Below are 18,139 nucleotides of genomic sequence, written 5' to 3'. Positions count from 1 at the left end.
GAGTGCCCATTAACAATTTAGTACTCTCAGCTCCAAATCTACCCTCCATGTTCCGTTCTCCGATAATGGAGTTACATCCTGTAAACTTCTCGCCCTCGTCATCTCACACGATGTTGACTTTTGTCGGTAAAAGACAATGGAGAGTCGGTGCAGCAGAAAGACATCTTCTTCCTGGTTTCATGGTGTTTTCCCTCCTTTGGCCACCGTGGCTTGGTTGCCAGCCATATGCTTGCAGGAAGTCCTGTGTATTCAGCCTGGAAGAAGTTTTGGTGGCCTGTCCATCAGTTTCCTGCCCTCAGCTCTGTGCCTCCTAACACTCTGGTGTGGGTTCTTCTTGCCTGCCGGTCACAGCCTGAGATCTATCCTCACCAGTGGACTGTGGAGCTGCTCTGTCCCACGCCAATCCAGGAAGCATGTCTGCCATGAAGCTGTGTGTAGCAACAATGTCTTTAGTGACATCTAAATCCTGTCATCGGAGAGTAAGCCTGGCTTCCCAGTGATCGCTCCTTTCGGTACTCTCCTTTAACTCTGACATATTCTTTTATTTAAAATTCTTTTTACTGTTTATTTATTTTTGAGTGAGACACAGACAGAGAGCCAGCAGGGAGGGATAGAGAGAGAGAGAGGGGGACACAGAATCTGAAGCAGGCTCCAGGCTCTGAGCGACCAGCACAGAACCCGACATGGGGCTCGAACCCACGAACTGTGAGATCATGACCTGAGCTGAAGTTGGAGGCTCAACCAATTGAGCCAATTGGTTGGAGGCTCAACCAATTGAGACAGGCACCCCTCACTCTAAGTTATTCTTATAAATTTTTTTCATCTTAGTAGTCTTTTCTCTTAGTAGGCTTTCCCTTACAAATAGAGAATACTTGTATACATCAAACTTCCTTTGGTTTCTGTCTCTTGATTGAATTCTGACTGATAACCTTGCCACTCTGCATTGTTCAACCCTCCTTTGCAGCCCCTTTAAGGGCTAGGACAAATCAATTAATTTGGAAATATGATTAGAATTGTTTACTTTATTGAGAGCTTTACAGTAACAGTGCTTGATATTATGATTTGGAATTTATAATTTATTTTAATAAAAAGCAAAAGCTTAAGGAATATATATTATGTACCTTGAGAACATATTTTTTACATTAATGTAACTAAAGATTGAAGAACACCAAGGGTGAATCTTCAGGTACACTTTGGACTTGAGTGATTATGATGCATCACTGTGGATTCATCCTTGGTAACAAATGGACCGTTCTAGTGAGTGACCTTGATAATGGGAGAGGCCATGCATGTGTACAGGCAGAGACAATGTAGGAAACCTCTGTACCTTCCTCTGAGTTTTGTTGTGAACCTAATATTGGTCAAACAAAGAATATCTTAAAAGTATTCTGAGAAAATAATTGGATGGCGTATGAGGAAATGTGAGATATGCTCTATATAGATGGTGAGATAGCGTTATACCAAAATGAGGTAACTAAAATGCCTAGTGCTTACAAACATATGGTCTTGTGATTAAGCAGGATTCAAAATAGCTCTTCTTTAATTTAAAATTGAAATATGGACAATTCTGGTCACTCTCTGAAGATACTGGCAACCTGAAATACAGAGAATTATATTGCATTAATCTTAGCAATATATACAATAATCTTTTGATGGATAAACTATTTTGATTAATAGTTATGCATCGAAATGCAAATATTTCCCCTATCATTTTTATATGGAAACACTTCAACAATTGTGTCTATAAAATTGTCCACATATTGCTGGTTTTCTTTCTAAGATTAATTCCTCGAAGGCATAAAAAAAAAAGTTCTTAGGAAACTTACACTTTGGAAGAGACAGTTGAGCCTCTTGACCACACAGATGAATTTTTATTGCTTCTGTGGCAACCTCTAATCCATGAAGTAGGAATGAATAAATTCAACAAATACTATGAGAAAATAAATTTTATTAGAAAAGCTCTTGTATTCATTTGGATTTTGTAGTACCAAATAAAGTTAATTCTTTCCTACTTTATAAAATCTTTCAAATTATAATATAATGTTATGCACTGGACACATTATAAAAGTCTCTTAGCAGGATTAAGTGAGGAGGACATGCTGACGAAGGTCATAATTTTGGGGTTCTGATTATTGACGAAAGGTTAATGATAATTTGTGACATATTCACATTGGAAAAAATCCTAGAGATTCAAGTAGGAAGCAGCACATTTGTCATTTTCTTGCCTGGGATGCTCCCATGCCTCCCCACCTGTTGACCCTAGCTCAGCGATCAAGAAGAATCACAGTTTTTACAGTTCGAGAAGCTGCAAAAAAAACAATGGTATTGGTGCCACAGGGGCAGACTTGATTAGCGGTGGGGTTGGGGGCAAACTAGCCTATTGATTTTCAGCTCCAAGTGCTGATTTCACTAGGTAATGTTGAAGAAAACCCATACTCTTACTAGTCAGAGGTTTTGGTCTTTGTGTCAAGCTCTGTGACCCCCCCCCCATAAATATAATGGGAAGGTAGTTCTGTAAAACACACTCTTGGCTGATGGAAAAGAATATGCACACATGGAGAGGAGGCCAAGACGAACTCAGGAGAAAGTAAGAACAGAAAGAGACTTGAGAACTCATAGTAAAGTTATGAGCTGTCCCCTCCCACATTCACACATGTGCACAAACACACACACATGCACACACATCACATGGCAGAGGGGGGAATCCTCCTGATTTGCAGTATTTGAATGCAGTCTTTTGTTTGTTTTTTATTATTTATTATTTTTTAAATATAATTTATTGTCAGGTTGGCTAACATACAGTGTATACAGTGTGTTCTTAGTTTGGGGAGTAGATTCCCATTATTCATCACTTACATACAATACCCGGTGCTCATCCCAACAAGTGCCCTCCTCGATGTCCATCACCCATTTTGCCTGCTACCCCACACCCGTCCATCAACCTTCAGTTTGTTCTCTGTATTTAAGACTGTCTTATGGTTTGTCTCTCTCTCTGTTTGTAACAACTTTTTTCCCTTTCTCATCCCCCATGGTCTTCTGTTAAGTTTCTCAAATTCCACAGATAAGTGAAAAACATATGATATCTGTCTTTCTCTGCCTGACTTATTTCACTTAGCATAATACCCTCCAGTTCCATTGACATTGTTACAAATGGCAGGATTTCACTCTTTTTCATTGCCGACTAGTGTTCCATTGTATATATAAACCACATATTCTTTATCCACTCATCAGTTGATGGACATTCAGCCTCTTTCCATAATTTGGCTATTGTTGTAGAGCTGCTATAAACATTGGGGAATGCGGTCTTTAAAAAAAATTGGTATTTACACTCAGATATCACCTCATGCCAGTCAGAGTGGCCAAAATGAACAAATCAGGAGACTATAGATGCTGGAGAGGATGTGGAGAAATGGGAACCCTCTTACACTGTTGGTGGGAATGCAAACTGGTGCAGCCACTCTGGAGAACAGTGTGGAGGTTCCTTAAAAAATTAACACTAGAGCTACCCTATGACCCAGCAGTAGCACTGCTAGGAATCTACCCAAGGGATACAGGAGTATTGATGCATAGGGGCACTTGTACCCCAACGTTTATAGCAGCACTCTCAACAATAGCCAAATTATGGAAAGAGCCTAAATGTCCATCAACTGATGAGTGGATAAAGAAATTGTGGTTTATATACACAATGGAGTTCTACATGGCAATGAGAAAGAATGAAATATGGTCCTTTGTAGCAACATGGATGGAACTGGACAGTGTTATGCTAAGTGAAATAAGCCATACAGAGAAAGAGAGATACCATATGTTTTCACTCTTATGTGGATCCTGAGAAACTTAACAGGAACCCATGGGGAGGAGAAGGGGGAAAAAAAAAGAGGTTAGAGTGGGAGAGAGCCAAAGCATAAGAGACTCTTAAAAACTGAGAACAAACTGAGGGTTGATGTGGGTGGGAAGGAGGGGAGGGTGGATGATGGGTATTGAGGAGGGCACCCTTTGGGATGAGCACTGGGTGTTGTATGGAAACCAATTTGACAATAAACTTCATATATTGAAAAAAAATTAAAAAATAAAAAAATTGGTATTTGACATCTAAGCTACAAAATTATAAGGGCAATCCCTAGGAAGATAGGCTGAAAAATAAAAATCAACAAAAAGAATCTGGAAAACCTGAACAAAAATATCAGCAGGCAGACTTTAGAAGAGAAGATTCTGCAGTAACGTTTATGCAAATTATAAAAATAATAAATCTAAAAAAAATAGAATGTATGTTTGCTAAAGTATATTTCAAAGAATGTCTACTTGAAAAATCAGAACACATAAAAAGAAGTTGGAAAATGTCTTCCATAGTAAGAGAATTCATAGGCCATTGGAAACCTCTAATAGGATAAGACGTTACATTTATCAGAAGAAAGTATTTTCAAATAATATTCATAAATATATGTAAATTATAATGAAAAGTTACTTCAAATAATTAAATGAACAATGTGATGGCAGCAACAGAACAAGTCAGTGATACCAACAGTGAAATAAAACTATATGAATAAACCACAGAGACGTTTTGAGTGTATAAATTCATACCTGAAGTGAAAAATTCACTAAATTTTCTCTGCAGAAAATTGGAGATGCTGTAGACAAAACTGATGAGACGGTGGTTACAGTGACAGAATTTATTCATCCCATAGGATGAGAGAGAAAAAAAAGAGAAAATTTAACAGGGTTCAAAACCTTCAAAACAGGATCAGGAAAACCAACTTAGGTCTAAGTAGAATCTGATAAGAACAACAGAGGCAGAAAAAAAAAAAAAAGAACAACATCCGTAAATCACAATGAATGAACAACTTATTAGATATAGTTAATAAATATTTGTGGACACCAGAGGCTTAGCAAACTGCTAATAGCATGAACGCATACAAATCCACATCTCATGACATAATGAAATGACCGAGGGACACTTGCAAACCTAGACCAAGAAATAATCTTGCGGTAACAGGGTGGATTAAGATGTGTTTTAAGTCAGTGTGAAAATCAGGGAACGGGTGACATATTTTCCACCTCAATCAGCCTCGGACCACATCATGTACCACAGAATCCATATCTGCCCTACACACAATTTCAGACTGAAGTGGGATATCATCAGCAAGAGGAAGGAATAGGAAGCCCCGGGCCCTGAATCTCCCATGGAAACAATAATTTAAAGATATATTCAGACACAAACCCATGTATATTCAGCTCATCATTTTTTTAAGGGTGCCAAGACCATTCAGAAGGGAAAGAACAGTATCTGTCACAAATGGTGTGGGAACCTGGCTATCCACATGTAAAAGAATGAAGTTGGCTGCTTACATTTCCACCATATACTAAAGTTAACTCAAAAAGGACTAAGGACCTAAACATAAATGTAAAACTATGTAAATGCATGAAGAAAACCTGGGGGGAAAGTAAACAACATTGTGTTTGGCAATGATTTCTCGGGTATGCCACCCAAACCATAGACTACAAAGGAAAAGTCCGTTGTAGAGAAACAGGCTACATCAAACTAAAACATTTCTATGCGTCAGAGGGCGTGATCAACAGAATGAGTAGTGGCAAAAACAACTTGCAAATCATACATCAAACAAGGGATTCATTTCCAAAATATATAAGGAAACTTACAAGTCAGTAACAACAACAAAAACCAAACCACACAGTTAAAAAAATGAGCAAAGAAATTGAATAGATTTATCTCCAAAGAAAATATACAAATGGTCAAAAAGCATATGAAAAGATGCTCAATAGCACTAATAATCTGAGAAATGCAAATCAAAACCACGATGAGATAGCACCTCATTCTCATTAGGCTGGGTAGAATCAAAAAAGTTTTGGTGAGAAGGTGAAAAAGAGGAGCCTTGCATACTGTTGTTGGGAACATAAATTGGTCAGCTGTTATGAAGGAGAGTATGGAGCCTCTCCAAGAAATTAAAAATACAATTACCAACTGAATCATGTTGCAATCATCCCACATGTTGCAAAATATCTAAAGGAATTGAAAGCAAGACCTCAAAGAGATGTGTACATCCATCCTCACTGAAGCATTATTCACAAAAGCCAAGTAGTAGAAGCAGTCCAAATGTCTACTGATGGATGGATGGATCAAGAAAACGTGCAATGTGCAATACACATAACACATAATGTGCAATGTGCAATACACATAACAATGTATTTATCCAGCCTTAAAAAAGAAGGAAATCTAACCAATTCTATAATATGGATGAAACTCCAGGACATTATGCTAAGTGAAACAAGCCAGTCACACAAACGCAAAAAAGAAAAAAAAAAAGTGTATGATTCCAATTACATGAAGCGTCTAAAGTAGTCAGATTAGTAGAAACAGTGAGTAGAATGGCGATTGCTAACGGTTGAAGGGAAAGTGGAGAAGGTAATTATTGTTTAAATGAGTATAGAGTCCCAGTTTTACAAGGTAGAAGTTCTAGATATAGTTAGTGCTCCTAGCATGGGTGCTTAGAGTTGCTTAAGATGCATGATCTAGTTAAATGCAATGTAAGATGTGAAATAGCGTGTGATTCCCACTGTGTGAAAATACGGAAGAAACAAAACTACAGGGACCATAAATAGATCAGTGGTTGACAGGGTTTGGGGGAAGGAAGTTTGGATAGGTAGAGCATAGAGGACTTTGAAGGCAGTGAAACTATTCTGTATAACTCCATAATGGTTGATACACATCATTATATATTTCTCCAAACTCATAAAATGCACAACATCAGGAGTACACCTTAAAGTAAACTATGGTCTTTGGGTGACAAAGATGTGTCAAGATAGGTGTATCAATTGAAGCAAACGAACCACCCCACTGAGGGATGCTGAAAGTGAGAAAGTCTCTGCATTACTGGTGCACAGACACATAGATAGTAGAGGAATACAGAAAATCTCTGTGCTTTGTCTGAGTTTTGCTGTGAGCCTAAAACTGCTCCAAGAAAACAGTCCAGTTTTGTTAACATGGATAATGTGGTCAGTTTTACGTTATGTGCATTTTTTTTTTTGCCACAACTTAAACAAAAATAAAATAAAAAGGCAAACAAAAGAAAGGAGGTGATCTTGACAGAAGCAAGAAAAAAAAAACTACTCATTACATTTAGTAAAATAACGATATGATTAATAGATGAGTTCTTACCAGAAACAATAAAGAATAAAAGACAGGGAAGGTCAAATTCAGAGCTGAAAGTCCTGGAAAAAAAAAAGCAAGAAACAAACCAACTCCCTACACACACACACACACACAAACCCAAAACAAAACAAAATAAAAACACTTGTCAAACAAGAATTATAAATTCACAAAACAAATTTTCAAAAAAGAAGTTGCATAAAGACCCCACAACGAACACAAAATCTAAGACAATTTCCTCTTAGTATACCTGCCCTCTAAAAACGTTCTTTAAGCTACAAGGAAATGATGCCAGTTGGTAATGCATATCTACAAGACGGAATATGATCGGCAGAAATGGTAAATATATTTGTATATTTTAAACTCTGTGTGTATGTTTTCCTCTCTGAATTGCTTCAAAAGATGAGATTATTTAAAGCAATCATTATAACACTGTACGGTGGGATCTATACCACGTACGTTATTTTTTTAGCATTTGTTAATTTCTGTGGCGCGAAGTCACCAAGAGTGCGTCATTTCAAGTCCCCAGTGGGAAATCAGTGTTTGGAATCTGAAGGTAGCTGGCTTCAGTACAACCTTGTAAGAACAGGTTTCTGGCTCTCTCTGAAAGTTGAGCGTCCCTATGAAAATGTTCCTAAGCCGAAATGGTGGACACTAAAGAAGTAAATAACATTAATTCACGTGGAAAAATTGTTGAATATTCCCTGATCCCCAAAACATTCCCCACCAAAATAAATAACCCCCAAATAACTTCCCTTACGTTTTTCTGATATAAGACACACCTTGCGAATGGATATGAAAAATAAATTGAACACAGATGCTCAAAAACACAATTGAAAGCTATGCTTGGTACTGAACTCAGATGCTGAGTATAGTTTCTGAGGAATGAAATTGACAGGGCCAATCTTGCTGCTTGGAGGGTGTGAGCTGCCTCTAACAGTAAAACTAGCAGCGAGCACAATTTTTGCTTTTCACCTTTTCTCCTAAATACGTTAATCCCCTTCAGATTCTGTTGTTCAGCAAAAACTGGTACTAACGTAGGTCTTTCACAAAAGCAAACTGACGTAAGGCAAATTTTCCTAAAAGTGTGTTTGTTATTTTATTAAGAGCATGGGGGGAGGGGGCACAGAGAGAGGGAGAGAGAATATCCCAAGCAGGCTACCCACTGTCAGGGCAGAGCTGGACTCAAGGCTTCATATCTCATGGACCATGTGATCACAACCTGAGCCAAAATCAAGAGTTGGACGCTTAACCAACTGAGCCACGCAGGTGCCGCAGGCATAATGCAAATTTTTGAACAGCTGAGGAATACCTGTAATACTTAGGAGGGGGAAAAGGAGCTATATTCGTGTTAATATAACATATTTTAATGGAAATTAGAATTAATTTGAAGTAGATGGCGATCAGCTAATGATATATGCGTAAAGAGTGCTATCAGCAAGATAGAAGATGAGCAAATCCCAATAAAAGCAATAAGAACAATAATTATACAACTCCAAACTGAGAACTGCTCAGGGAACAATCTAGACCACAGAGAAGCAGCACACACCAGGTGTAATTCAAAAATCCAGGATGGTCCCATAGAACGTAAAGGAAGCATTTTACCTGCATCCCCCAACCCTGCAGCTGAGAGCCACTTGGCACCTGGAGGAACCCCCTTAGGGGGAGTCACCTCATGGAGAGAAGAGGAGCAGGAGAACCCAATAATCTTCAACGATGTGGACACCTGCAGCTTTTGCAACAGAGGTGTCCCACCGATACTGATCCTGATCCCACTAGTTGGAGCAGCCCAGCGTGCTCTCTCTGTATCTCCTCCCAGAGCCTGGGTCTGTTGCTGGTCAGACTTGCCTTCGGGGACGCCAACCGCTGCTTTTAGGGACTGGGTGCCACAGCGCCTCCCTTATACAAGACTAGAGCTGGTCTGATTTTTGCCCTCTCCTGGTCCCAGGTTGGGGATCTGTCTCAACATTATCAGGGCAGACTCTGCTGCCCTGAACACTGCCCACAGCTCCTAAGAATGCTTTAGCTGCCACTCTAGGTGCAAGTTGCTGCTGTCCTGAATTCTACCCATAGTGTTCCATGTCATGACTCTGTATCTTCATGTAAAGGGTCCTCCTGCTGCTCTGAACCCCATCCCCACTCGATGCCTAGATTCTGGACTGCCATTGCTAACACGAGGTTGCTATTGTTTGAAAACATGACATCACCCATGGCAACTCCAGCCTCTGACCCATCCTTGCTAGGGCTTGTCATCCTAAGTTCCGTGGTCACCGCTACATAGCTTCTGTCAACCAGAGTCAGAGCGATGAGCCCCTGAGACCCAGGTACAGTTTCCGTGGCATATCTGCAAGTGTCTCCACCTTAGACCCCAGTGCCACAGCCACAGTAAGTGGACCTGTGCACTGAGACCTTGTGGCGATGGTAGTTCTATCTGTGCCTGACCTTGGATGACAGTTCCAGTACTGCTCTGAGGGCTCTGAGGCCAGCATGCAGTACCTGATACCAGAAAGATCATCTCGACAAGATCTTCTTCCCAAACATAAGGCAGGAGGGAGTGGGATGATATTTTTTTTTAAATTTTTTATTTTTTTTTCAACGTTTATTTATTTTTGGGACAGAGAGAGACAGAGCATGAACGGGGGAGGGGCAGAGAGAGAGGGAGACACAGAATCGGAAACAGGCTCCAGGCTCTGAGCCATCAGCCCAGAGCCCGACGCGGGGCTCGAACTCACGGACCGCGAGATCGTGACCTGGCTGAAGTCGGACGCTCAACCGACTGCGCCACCCAGGCGCCCCGAGTGGGATGATATTTTTAAGGCGGTCAAAGGGGGAAAAAAACAGCCAACCAAGAATGCATTACTCAGCAAAGCTGTCATTCGAAAACGAAGAAGAGATAAAAGCTTTCCCAGCCTGTCACAGGACGGTGTGTCAATGGTTCAGCTTGCCCCGGATGGCGGAGGACAGCAGCACCATGACTCTCGTGGTGGTCTCTAGACCACCATGTGTCAGAACCAGTTTTAAGTATTTGACCTGCCTAACTGAAATGCTAAAGGGAATTCTTGAAGCTGAAACAGAGAGAGGAAAATTAGAAACATTGAAACACATAAACATATAGAATCACTGGTAGAGGCGAAAGGAACAATACCCTTGACATTGGTGTAGACGATGGTTTCTTGGATACCGAAACCACAGGCAACAAAAACTAAAATAAGAAAAGTGGGACTGCATTAAGCCAAAGAGCATCTTTTCAGCAAGGAAAGAACCAAGCAAGTGAAAGAACAATGTAGAGAGCAGAAGAAAATATCTGCAAACAAATATCAGATAAGGGAATGATATCCATTTATATAAAGAACTCTTACCATGTAATAAAAGCAAAGAACACAATCCAATTCAAAGAATGGGCGAAGGACTTGAGTAGATATTTTTTGAAAGACATACAAATGGCAAGCAGATACAGGTAAGGTGCGCAAGGTCACTAATCATCAGGGAAGTGCAAATCAAAACCACCAGCTGGGGGCGCCTGGGTGGCGCAGTCGGTTGAGTGTCCGACTTCAGCTCCGGTCGCGATCTCGCGGTCCGGGAGTCCGAGCCCCGCGTCGGGCTCTGGGCCGCCGCCTCGGAGCCCGGAGCCCGCTTCGGATTCTGGGTCTCCCTCTCTCTCGGCCCCTCCCCTGCTTTTGCTGTCTCTCCCTCTCTCTCCACAGTAAATACACCTTTTTAAAAAGCAAAGGAAGTCCCCAAAACGTTTTTTTCTCTCCGGTCAAAGTAACAGAAAAAGGGCATGCCGGAGTGGCAAAAGTTTTCGACACTAACTGCAAATTCCAACCAAAACCAATTGACTAACCCACAGAAATACCACCCAGGCATGCAGGGGAAATCAACACATTGTCCGGTGAAGGAAAACTAAGAACATTTGTCACCAGGGGCCTCTGGGTGGCTCAAGTCAGTTAAGTGTACCACTCTTGGGTTTCTGCTCACGTTCTGACCTCACAGTTTTGTGAGTTCAAACCCTGCACTTGGTTCTGTGCTGGTAGTGTGGAGCCTGGCTTGAGATTCTCTCCCTTTCTCTCTGTCTGTCTGTCTGTCTGTCTCTCTCTCTCTCTCCACCCTCTCCCCCAAATCGTGCTATCTCTGTCTCTCTCGAAATAAGCAAGCTTAAAAAAAAATGTGTCACCACCGGACCCACTCGGAAAATAATTTCCTTTAGCAGCTTGCTGATAACAAAAGGAATCAGCGAATCTCAGGATGAAAGAACAAAAGAAAATAAAAAGAATACTGGTTCTAATGGACTTCCTTCACCTCTCGTGCTTTCGAAAATTGTTTCATATTTGAGGGAAAATTATCAGTTGCAGCAAAATTATAAAATCAGTTTGATTCTCAATTTTAGTAGAGAAATATTTACGACAATTATATTATGAATGGGACAACATTAGGGGCCATAAAGGAAAGTGAGGCTCTACATTTTACTCAAACTGCTGTGGGTTGTGATAGACTGCGTAGACTATGATCTCTGAAAATGTAATCACCTATATAAAGATGTTTGATATCTACATTATTTATATAAAGCAGATTAAAGCACATAAGTACATATATAAAGTTATTTATGAAGAAAAGACCCACTCTGCTACAAATTATGCTCCATCAATTAGGTCATGATGTAGAAAAGTATAATCTTTTTCTTACAGCATGACAAACACAGCATCACCAAAAAGAAAGCTCCAGTAGGTCATAAACCTTAATTAAGAGTAAAAAAAATAAAGACATGAAGAGAAAAGTTAAATCTTAGAAAGTAACATAGGACAGGATAGTCCTGAACATTGACTAACTTCTGAAGTAGGTCCAAAATAATCACCACCATTCAAAATGATAAATTGGACTATAGTATCATTAATGCATTTGCGTCATTAAAACCTCCAATGTGAGGGTAAAAATGATAGTCACAGCATCCAAAATCTATTCGTGTCTTACAAACTCAAAAAAGAGCTCATGTCTAAAATTGGACGAGGACTTCTAAGAAGGGAAAAGTGACACTGTCCGGGAGAAATGGGCAAGAGATACACTCAAGCATTCTCACAGGAAATGGCACTGTTATATAATCATCAGAAATTATTACATTAATTTTTCACTAGTGAATGTGAGATTAAGGGGTTATTTTGTACACGGTGTGTTTATGCAATACATTAGAAAAATGTTGGAATAAGGTGATAAATTGAAATATACACGTAACTGTGTAATTTCATTCTAATGCTTAGAAGAAAATGTATTATAAATACCCATAAGGACAATTATCTTATACTTCTAGATTTGTATTTTCTTATGATAAGTGTAATATTTATAAGCAAATGCAATATATCATATACTATATAGTTATGCATCATATATAAGTTATTATAAATACAGCACAATATGTGAAAAAAAGCCATGGAGAAAGCTTTCCATAAAAAGTTATTCATAATATCCACATACTAAAAGGGAACTAAATTTGTGAAAATAAATTTTAAAATGTCATATTCTGGGGCGCCTGGGTGGCTCAGTCGGTTAAGCGTATGACTTCGGCTCAGGTCACGATCTCATAGTCTGTGAGTTCGAGCCCCGCGTCGGGCTCTGGGCTGATGGCTCAGAGCCTGGAGCCTGCTTCCGATTCTGTGTCTCCCTCTCTCTGCCCCTCCCCCATTCACGCTCTGTCTCAAAAATAAATAAACGTTTAAAAAAAAAAATAAAATGTCATATTCATAGAAGACAGCAGTGAAAATTCACAAACTATAGGCAAATGCAATAATATAAGTGCCTTACAAATGTCATATGAGAGCGAAGGGAGACACACATAAAAATGCATACTGCATGATTCCATTGAGAAAAAGTCCAAAATTAAGCAAAGATACTTCATAATGTAAATGGGTAGGGCTAATAAAGGCCCTAAACTTCTACCTCATGATCTGACTTGTAATCGCGTGGTTCTAACTAGTTTGTGTTCAATTTGTGCAATCATGTACTTACTTTCCTTGATGCGTCAAAATTAAATAGTAAAGTTTATTTCATGCTGAAGGGCATTTATAGAAACATGGTTTTCTATGAAAAGCAAGAACTGGAAATTATTAAATGTGCAGTAACGATATAAAAATATACATAAAATATCATACCCAAACTATAAACAGACTTCAAAACAAATAAACTACAAATATTTACAAAAATATGGATGAGCTCTACAAATATAATATTAACTGATAAGCTTTTAATAAACTCTGGAAGCATTTGAAATCTTACCACATCCTCTTCATTATCTACGGAGAGCAGGTTAGAGTTTTTAGAAGCACAGGACATCAAACTCTCATTCCACGGTTTTTTTTCAGTGCTGATGTAATAGCAATTGTTGCAATACGTAACCCACTCTTCTGGACAACGACCACAGTGATGTGCTAGAAGAAGATTATGAGATATTATCAGAAATTTTGAATATTACAAAATTCAAATTTTTGCATGGGTATGTACATATGTATACATAACATATCTACGCATCCTCCCAGGATGGTATAAATAAAATAGGCTCACACACACTCACAGAGAATGGTCAGGTTCTCATCCTAATTTATGTGCCCATATAAAGCAAACACACAAAAATATCCATCTCTACATGTCCTGAGAGTCACTGAACAAAATCAGTTTTATGGAGAGTAAAATGATTTGACTCTTATCATGTTATAGCAAGAGGAAGTTTGAGGTGATTGGTAACAATGGGTATGGTGATTTTAAATGAGCATTTCTTCACATTGTTACAGAAGAAGTAATATTCTCTGACAATCATTATTTCAGAAAGTTTAGATGTGAACTTCTAATTGATTTTCACCCAAATAGACTCGATTGACTTCTTTGCCTAGCCTCAGATGGAGACAAAATAGAAACTATACTAATAACAGAATTTTGAAAATGATGTTGTACCTTTCTGGATCCTTGTTTCCAGGGAAGAATTATTCTGCTCCGGTGTGTCAGTACCTAGAACAATTAAAGTAATCCTCATAAAAACTTCATGTTAAACTAAACAAATCATAATGACTGAGTCTCTTAGTTTGAAATTTGGTGTATGGTTTAGAATTCGAAAACTGTAATAAAATTACTTTTACCAGTAAAAAGTGAATAACGGGGGAAGACATTTCAAAAGCCTAAAAGAATCAAACTGCACCACCTCTTACAGTATTTGGTAACCAATCTCAAGAATTAATTTGTGTTTCTCCATAAGGTCTGTTTCCTATACCTTGTCTTTGGGTTATGAAATCCGAGTTATGAGAATAAATATGTAATACTATCGACAATTGTTGTTATTTCTACCTTTGGCAGTTTCAGAATAATCATTCCAAGTTAGAGCTTATATGCATTAAGAGAATAAAATTCCATAATGTTATGAAATATTTCGAGCGACTGAGGACCACTAAAGTGAAATACTCCCTTTCGTCATTTAAACACTTACTGACCGGGATTAACAGCTAGTATTACCACAGTGGACATCAAGACAAGACAGATGATTCCCAGGATCCCAGCAATGAGCTTCTCTGGACATGATGATAAATAGTAGAAAGAGAAATGAAAACACTGAGAAAGGATGTACAGAAATAATCATTTAGAAAATTTACAAACAGAACCAAGGATGCACATGGAATCCCACATAAAAACGTGGACTCCAAACCCGTATCTGCTATTGTAATCTTCTCTCAGAATATACCCTTGCATTTACAGTAAATATACTACTCCATGACATGTTGGTAAAGACTACAAATTACAACAATGCCTGAACAAAGTTAGTTCTCAGATTTTAATTACAGTACCGTATTCCAAATTTAAGTTCGGATTCTCACAAATGAAAAATATGCGAGATCATTCCCTACTCACTCCCTACACCCCTGTACCCCAACTGCACATTCTAGAACAGGTATACTGTGTGTGTATTAAATGTTTTACCTTTGCAGGGAGACTTCTTGCCATTCCCTTGAAGGGCCCGAGAGGCATTTTGAAGATTTAATTCTGCATAGGCTATCTCCTCCTCAGTTACTGAAATGGAACTTTTCGTGCCCTTAGGTTGCACTTGCTGTCTTTTTGAGCCCTTAGCATGATGGAGTTCCGCATAAGTCACGCCTTGGTTGTTCATGTCTGCAGCTGAGTAGTGTCAGCTACAATGTGGATGAAACTGCCCTGAAGGTCTTGATCAAGAGTGTGTGTCATGTGCTGACAACATTGCTAGTACAGTGACACCGGGTGGGGTGCAGGGTGAGGGATGCTACTCATTTGCAGTTGAACAATATAAAGTCTGGTACTAACTTCCGTAGAGATACAAATAAGTGTTTCATGATAGAATAAGTGGTTTTTACTATGCTATTCTATGTTTGACACAATAGTATTTGTTGGAAAAATGTAAAGAAATAAGTGAGAGAGGAATAAAGGAATTCATGAGTAATACTGTCCTTATGATTCCGCAGAAACATTTCAACACTATTAACTGGGCTAAAATTAAAACTCAGTATTAGGAAAAGAATGCTGCATGATTTTTTGGACAATTTAAAACTGCTATTGGCTAAAAATTGAGTGTTCTGATTGGAGAATACTAGTTTTAGCACAAATAGAAATTCCCTGAAGTAAAATATTTCTATTTGGGGACTTAGATTTCTTTTCTGAAAGGTCATGTGCTATCAAATGATCTTTTATTTTAAACAAATTTGGAATTCTGTGACATCGTTAAATTTTAAAAGAAAGATTTTATATGTTGCAAAATACTACATGACCCACTAAACGTATCTGAAACCTGAACAACACTGAAAACAGAAGAGCAAAATATGTATATATTTTTTAATTTTTATTTTTTTAATTTACATCCAAATTAATTAGCATATAGCACAACAATGATTTCAGGAGTAGATTCTTTAATGCCCCTTACCCACATAGAGCATCCCCCCTCACACAACCCCTCCAGTAACCCTCAGTTTGTTCTCCATATTTATGAGTCTCTTCTGTTTTGTCCCCCTCCCTGTTTTTATATTACTTTTGTTTCCTTTCCCTTGTGTTCATCTGTTCTATGTCTTAAAGTCCTCAGATGAACGAAGTCATATGATATTTGTCTTTCTCTGACTAATTTTGCTTAGCATAATACCCTCTGGTTCCAACGAACACAACTTCTTTATCCATTCATCCATTGATGGACATGTGGGCTCTTTCCAGACTTTGGCTATTGTTGATAGTGCTGCTATAAACATTGGGGTGCATGTGTCCCTTCGAAATAGCATACCTGTATCCCTTGAATAAATACCTAGTGGTGCAATTGCTGGGTCATAGGGTAGTTCTATTTTTAATTTTTTGAGGACCCTCCATACTGTTTTCCAGAGTGGCTGCACCAGCTTGCATTGCCACCAACAATGTAAAAGAGATCCTCTTTCTCCACATCTTCGCCAATATCTGTTGTTGCCTGAATTGTTAATATTAGCCATTCTGACAGGGGTGAGGTGGTATCTCATTGTGGTTTCGATTTGTATTTCCCTGATGATGAGTGATGTGGAGCATTTTTTCATTGGTTGGTTGCCCATCTGGATGTCTTCTTTGGAGAGGTATCTATTCATGTCTTTTGCCCATTTCTTCACTGGATTATTTATTTTATGGGCATTGAGTTTGAGAAGTTCTTTGTAGATTTTGGATACTAACCCTTTATCTGATATGTTATTTGCAAATATCTTCTCCCATTCCGTGGGTTGCCTTTTAGTTTTGCTGATTACTTCTTTTGCTGTGCAGAAGTTTGTATTTTGATGAGGTCCCAATAGTTCATTTTGCTTTTGTTTCCCTGCCTCTGGAGATGTGCTGAGTAAGAAGTTGCAGCAGCCAAGATCAAAGAGGTTTTTGTCTGCTTTCTCCTCAAGGATTTTGATGGCTTCTTGTCTTACAATTAGGTCTTTCATCCATTTTGAGTTTCTTTTTGTGTAGGGTGTAATAAAGTGGTCTAGGTTCATCCTTCTGCATGTCGCTGTCCAGTTTTCCCAGCAACACTTGCTGAAGAGACTGTCTTTGTTCTCTTGGATATTCTTTCCTGCTTTGTCAAAGATTAGTTGGCCATATGCTTGTGGGTCCATTTGTGGGTTCTCTATTCTGTTCCATTGATCTGAGTGTCTGTTCTTGTGCCAGTACCATACTGTCTTGATGATTACAGCTTTGTAGTATAGCTTGAAGTCTGGGATTGTGATGCCTCCCGCTTTGGTTTTCTTTTCAAGATTGCTTTGGCTATTCGAGGTCTTTTCTGGTTCCATACAAATTTTAGGATTATTTGTTCCAGCTCTGTGAAGAATTCCGGTGTTATTTTGATAGAAATTGCATTGAATATATAGATAACTTTGGGTAGTATTGACATTTTAACAATATTTGTTATTCCTATCCAGGCGCATGGAATATTTTTCCATTTTTTTGTGTCTTCTTCCATTTCTTTTATAAGCTTTCTATAGTTACCAGTGTAGAGATTTTTCACCTCTTTGGTTAAATTTATTCCTAGGTATTTTATCATTTTTGTTCCAATTGGAAATGGGATAGATTCCTTGATTTCTCTTTCTGTTGCTTCATTGTTGGTGTATAGGAATGCAACCGATTTGTGTGCATTGATTTTATATCCTGCAACTTTGCTGAATTCATGAATCAGTTCTAGAAGTTTTTTGGTGGAATCTTTTGGGTTTTCCGTATAGAGTATCATGTCATCTGCGAAGAGTGAAAGTCTGACCTCCTCCTGGCCAATTTGGATGCTTTTTATTTCTTTGTGTTGTCTGATTGCAGAGGCTAAGCCTTCCAGTACTATGTTGAATAACAGTGGTGAGAGTGGACATCCCTGTCTTGTTTCTGACCTTAGGGGAAAGCTCTCAGTTTTTTCCCCTTGAGGATAATATTAGCGTTGGGTCTTTCATATATGGCTTTTATGATCTTGTGGTTTGATCCTCGTATCCCTACTTTCTTGAGGGTTTTTATCAA

General features: G+C 38.8%; 1 protein-coding gene across 1 annotated transcript; it reads right to left on the bottom strand.

Moving 5' to 3' along the window:
• Positions 1 to 310: 310 nt before the first annotated feature.
• Positions 311 to 15,376, bottom strand: LOC121038419 (NKG2-A/NKG2-B type II integral membrane protein-like). Its single transcript, XM_040487877.1, has 6 exons — positions 15,110 to 15,376; positions 14,626 to 14,703; positions 14,096 to 14,149; positions 13,424 to 13,575; positions 1,827 to 1,930; positions 311 to 428 (listed from the first exon to the last, which is right to left on the bottom strand). The coding sequence occupies exons 1-6, from the start codon at positions 15,294 to 15,296 to the stop codon at positions 311 to 313; spliced, it is 693 nt and encodes a 230-aa protein (XP_040343811.1). The 5' UTR covers positions 15,297 to 15,376.
• Positions 15,377 to 18,139: the final 2,763 nt, after the last annotated feature.

Source organism: Herpailurus yagouaroundi, unplaced genomic scaffold, assembly GCF_014898765.1.
Source record: "Herpailurus yagouaroundi ecotype Mexico unplaced genomic scaffold, PumYag 166, whole genome shotgun sequence".
Taxonomy (NCBI): Eukaryota; Metazoa; Chordata; class Mammalia; order Carnivora; family Felidae; genus Herpailurus; species Herpailurus yagouaroundi.
Note: the sequence above shows the minus strand (reverse complement) of the source record. Positions and strands in the feature narration are given on the sequence as shown.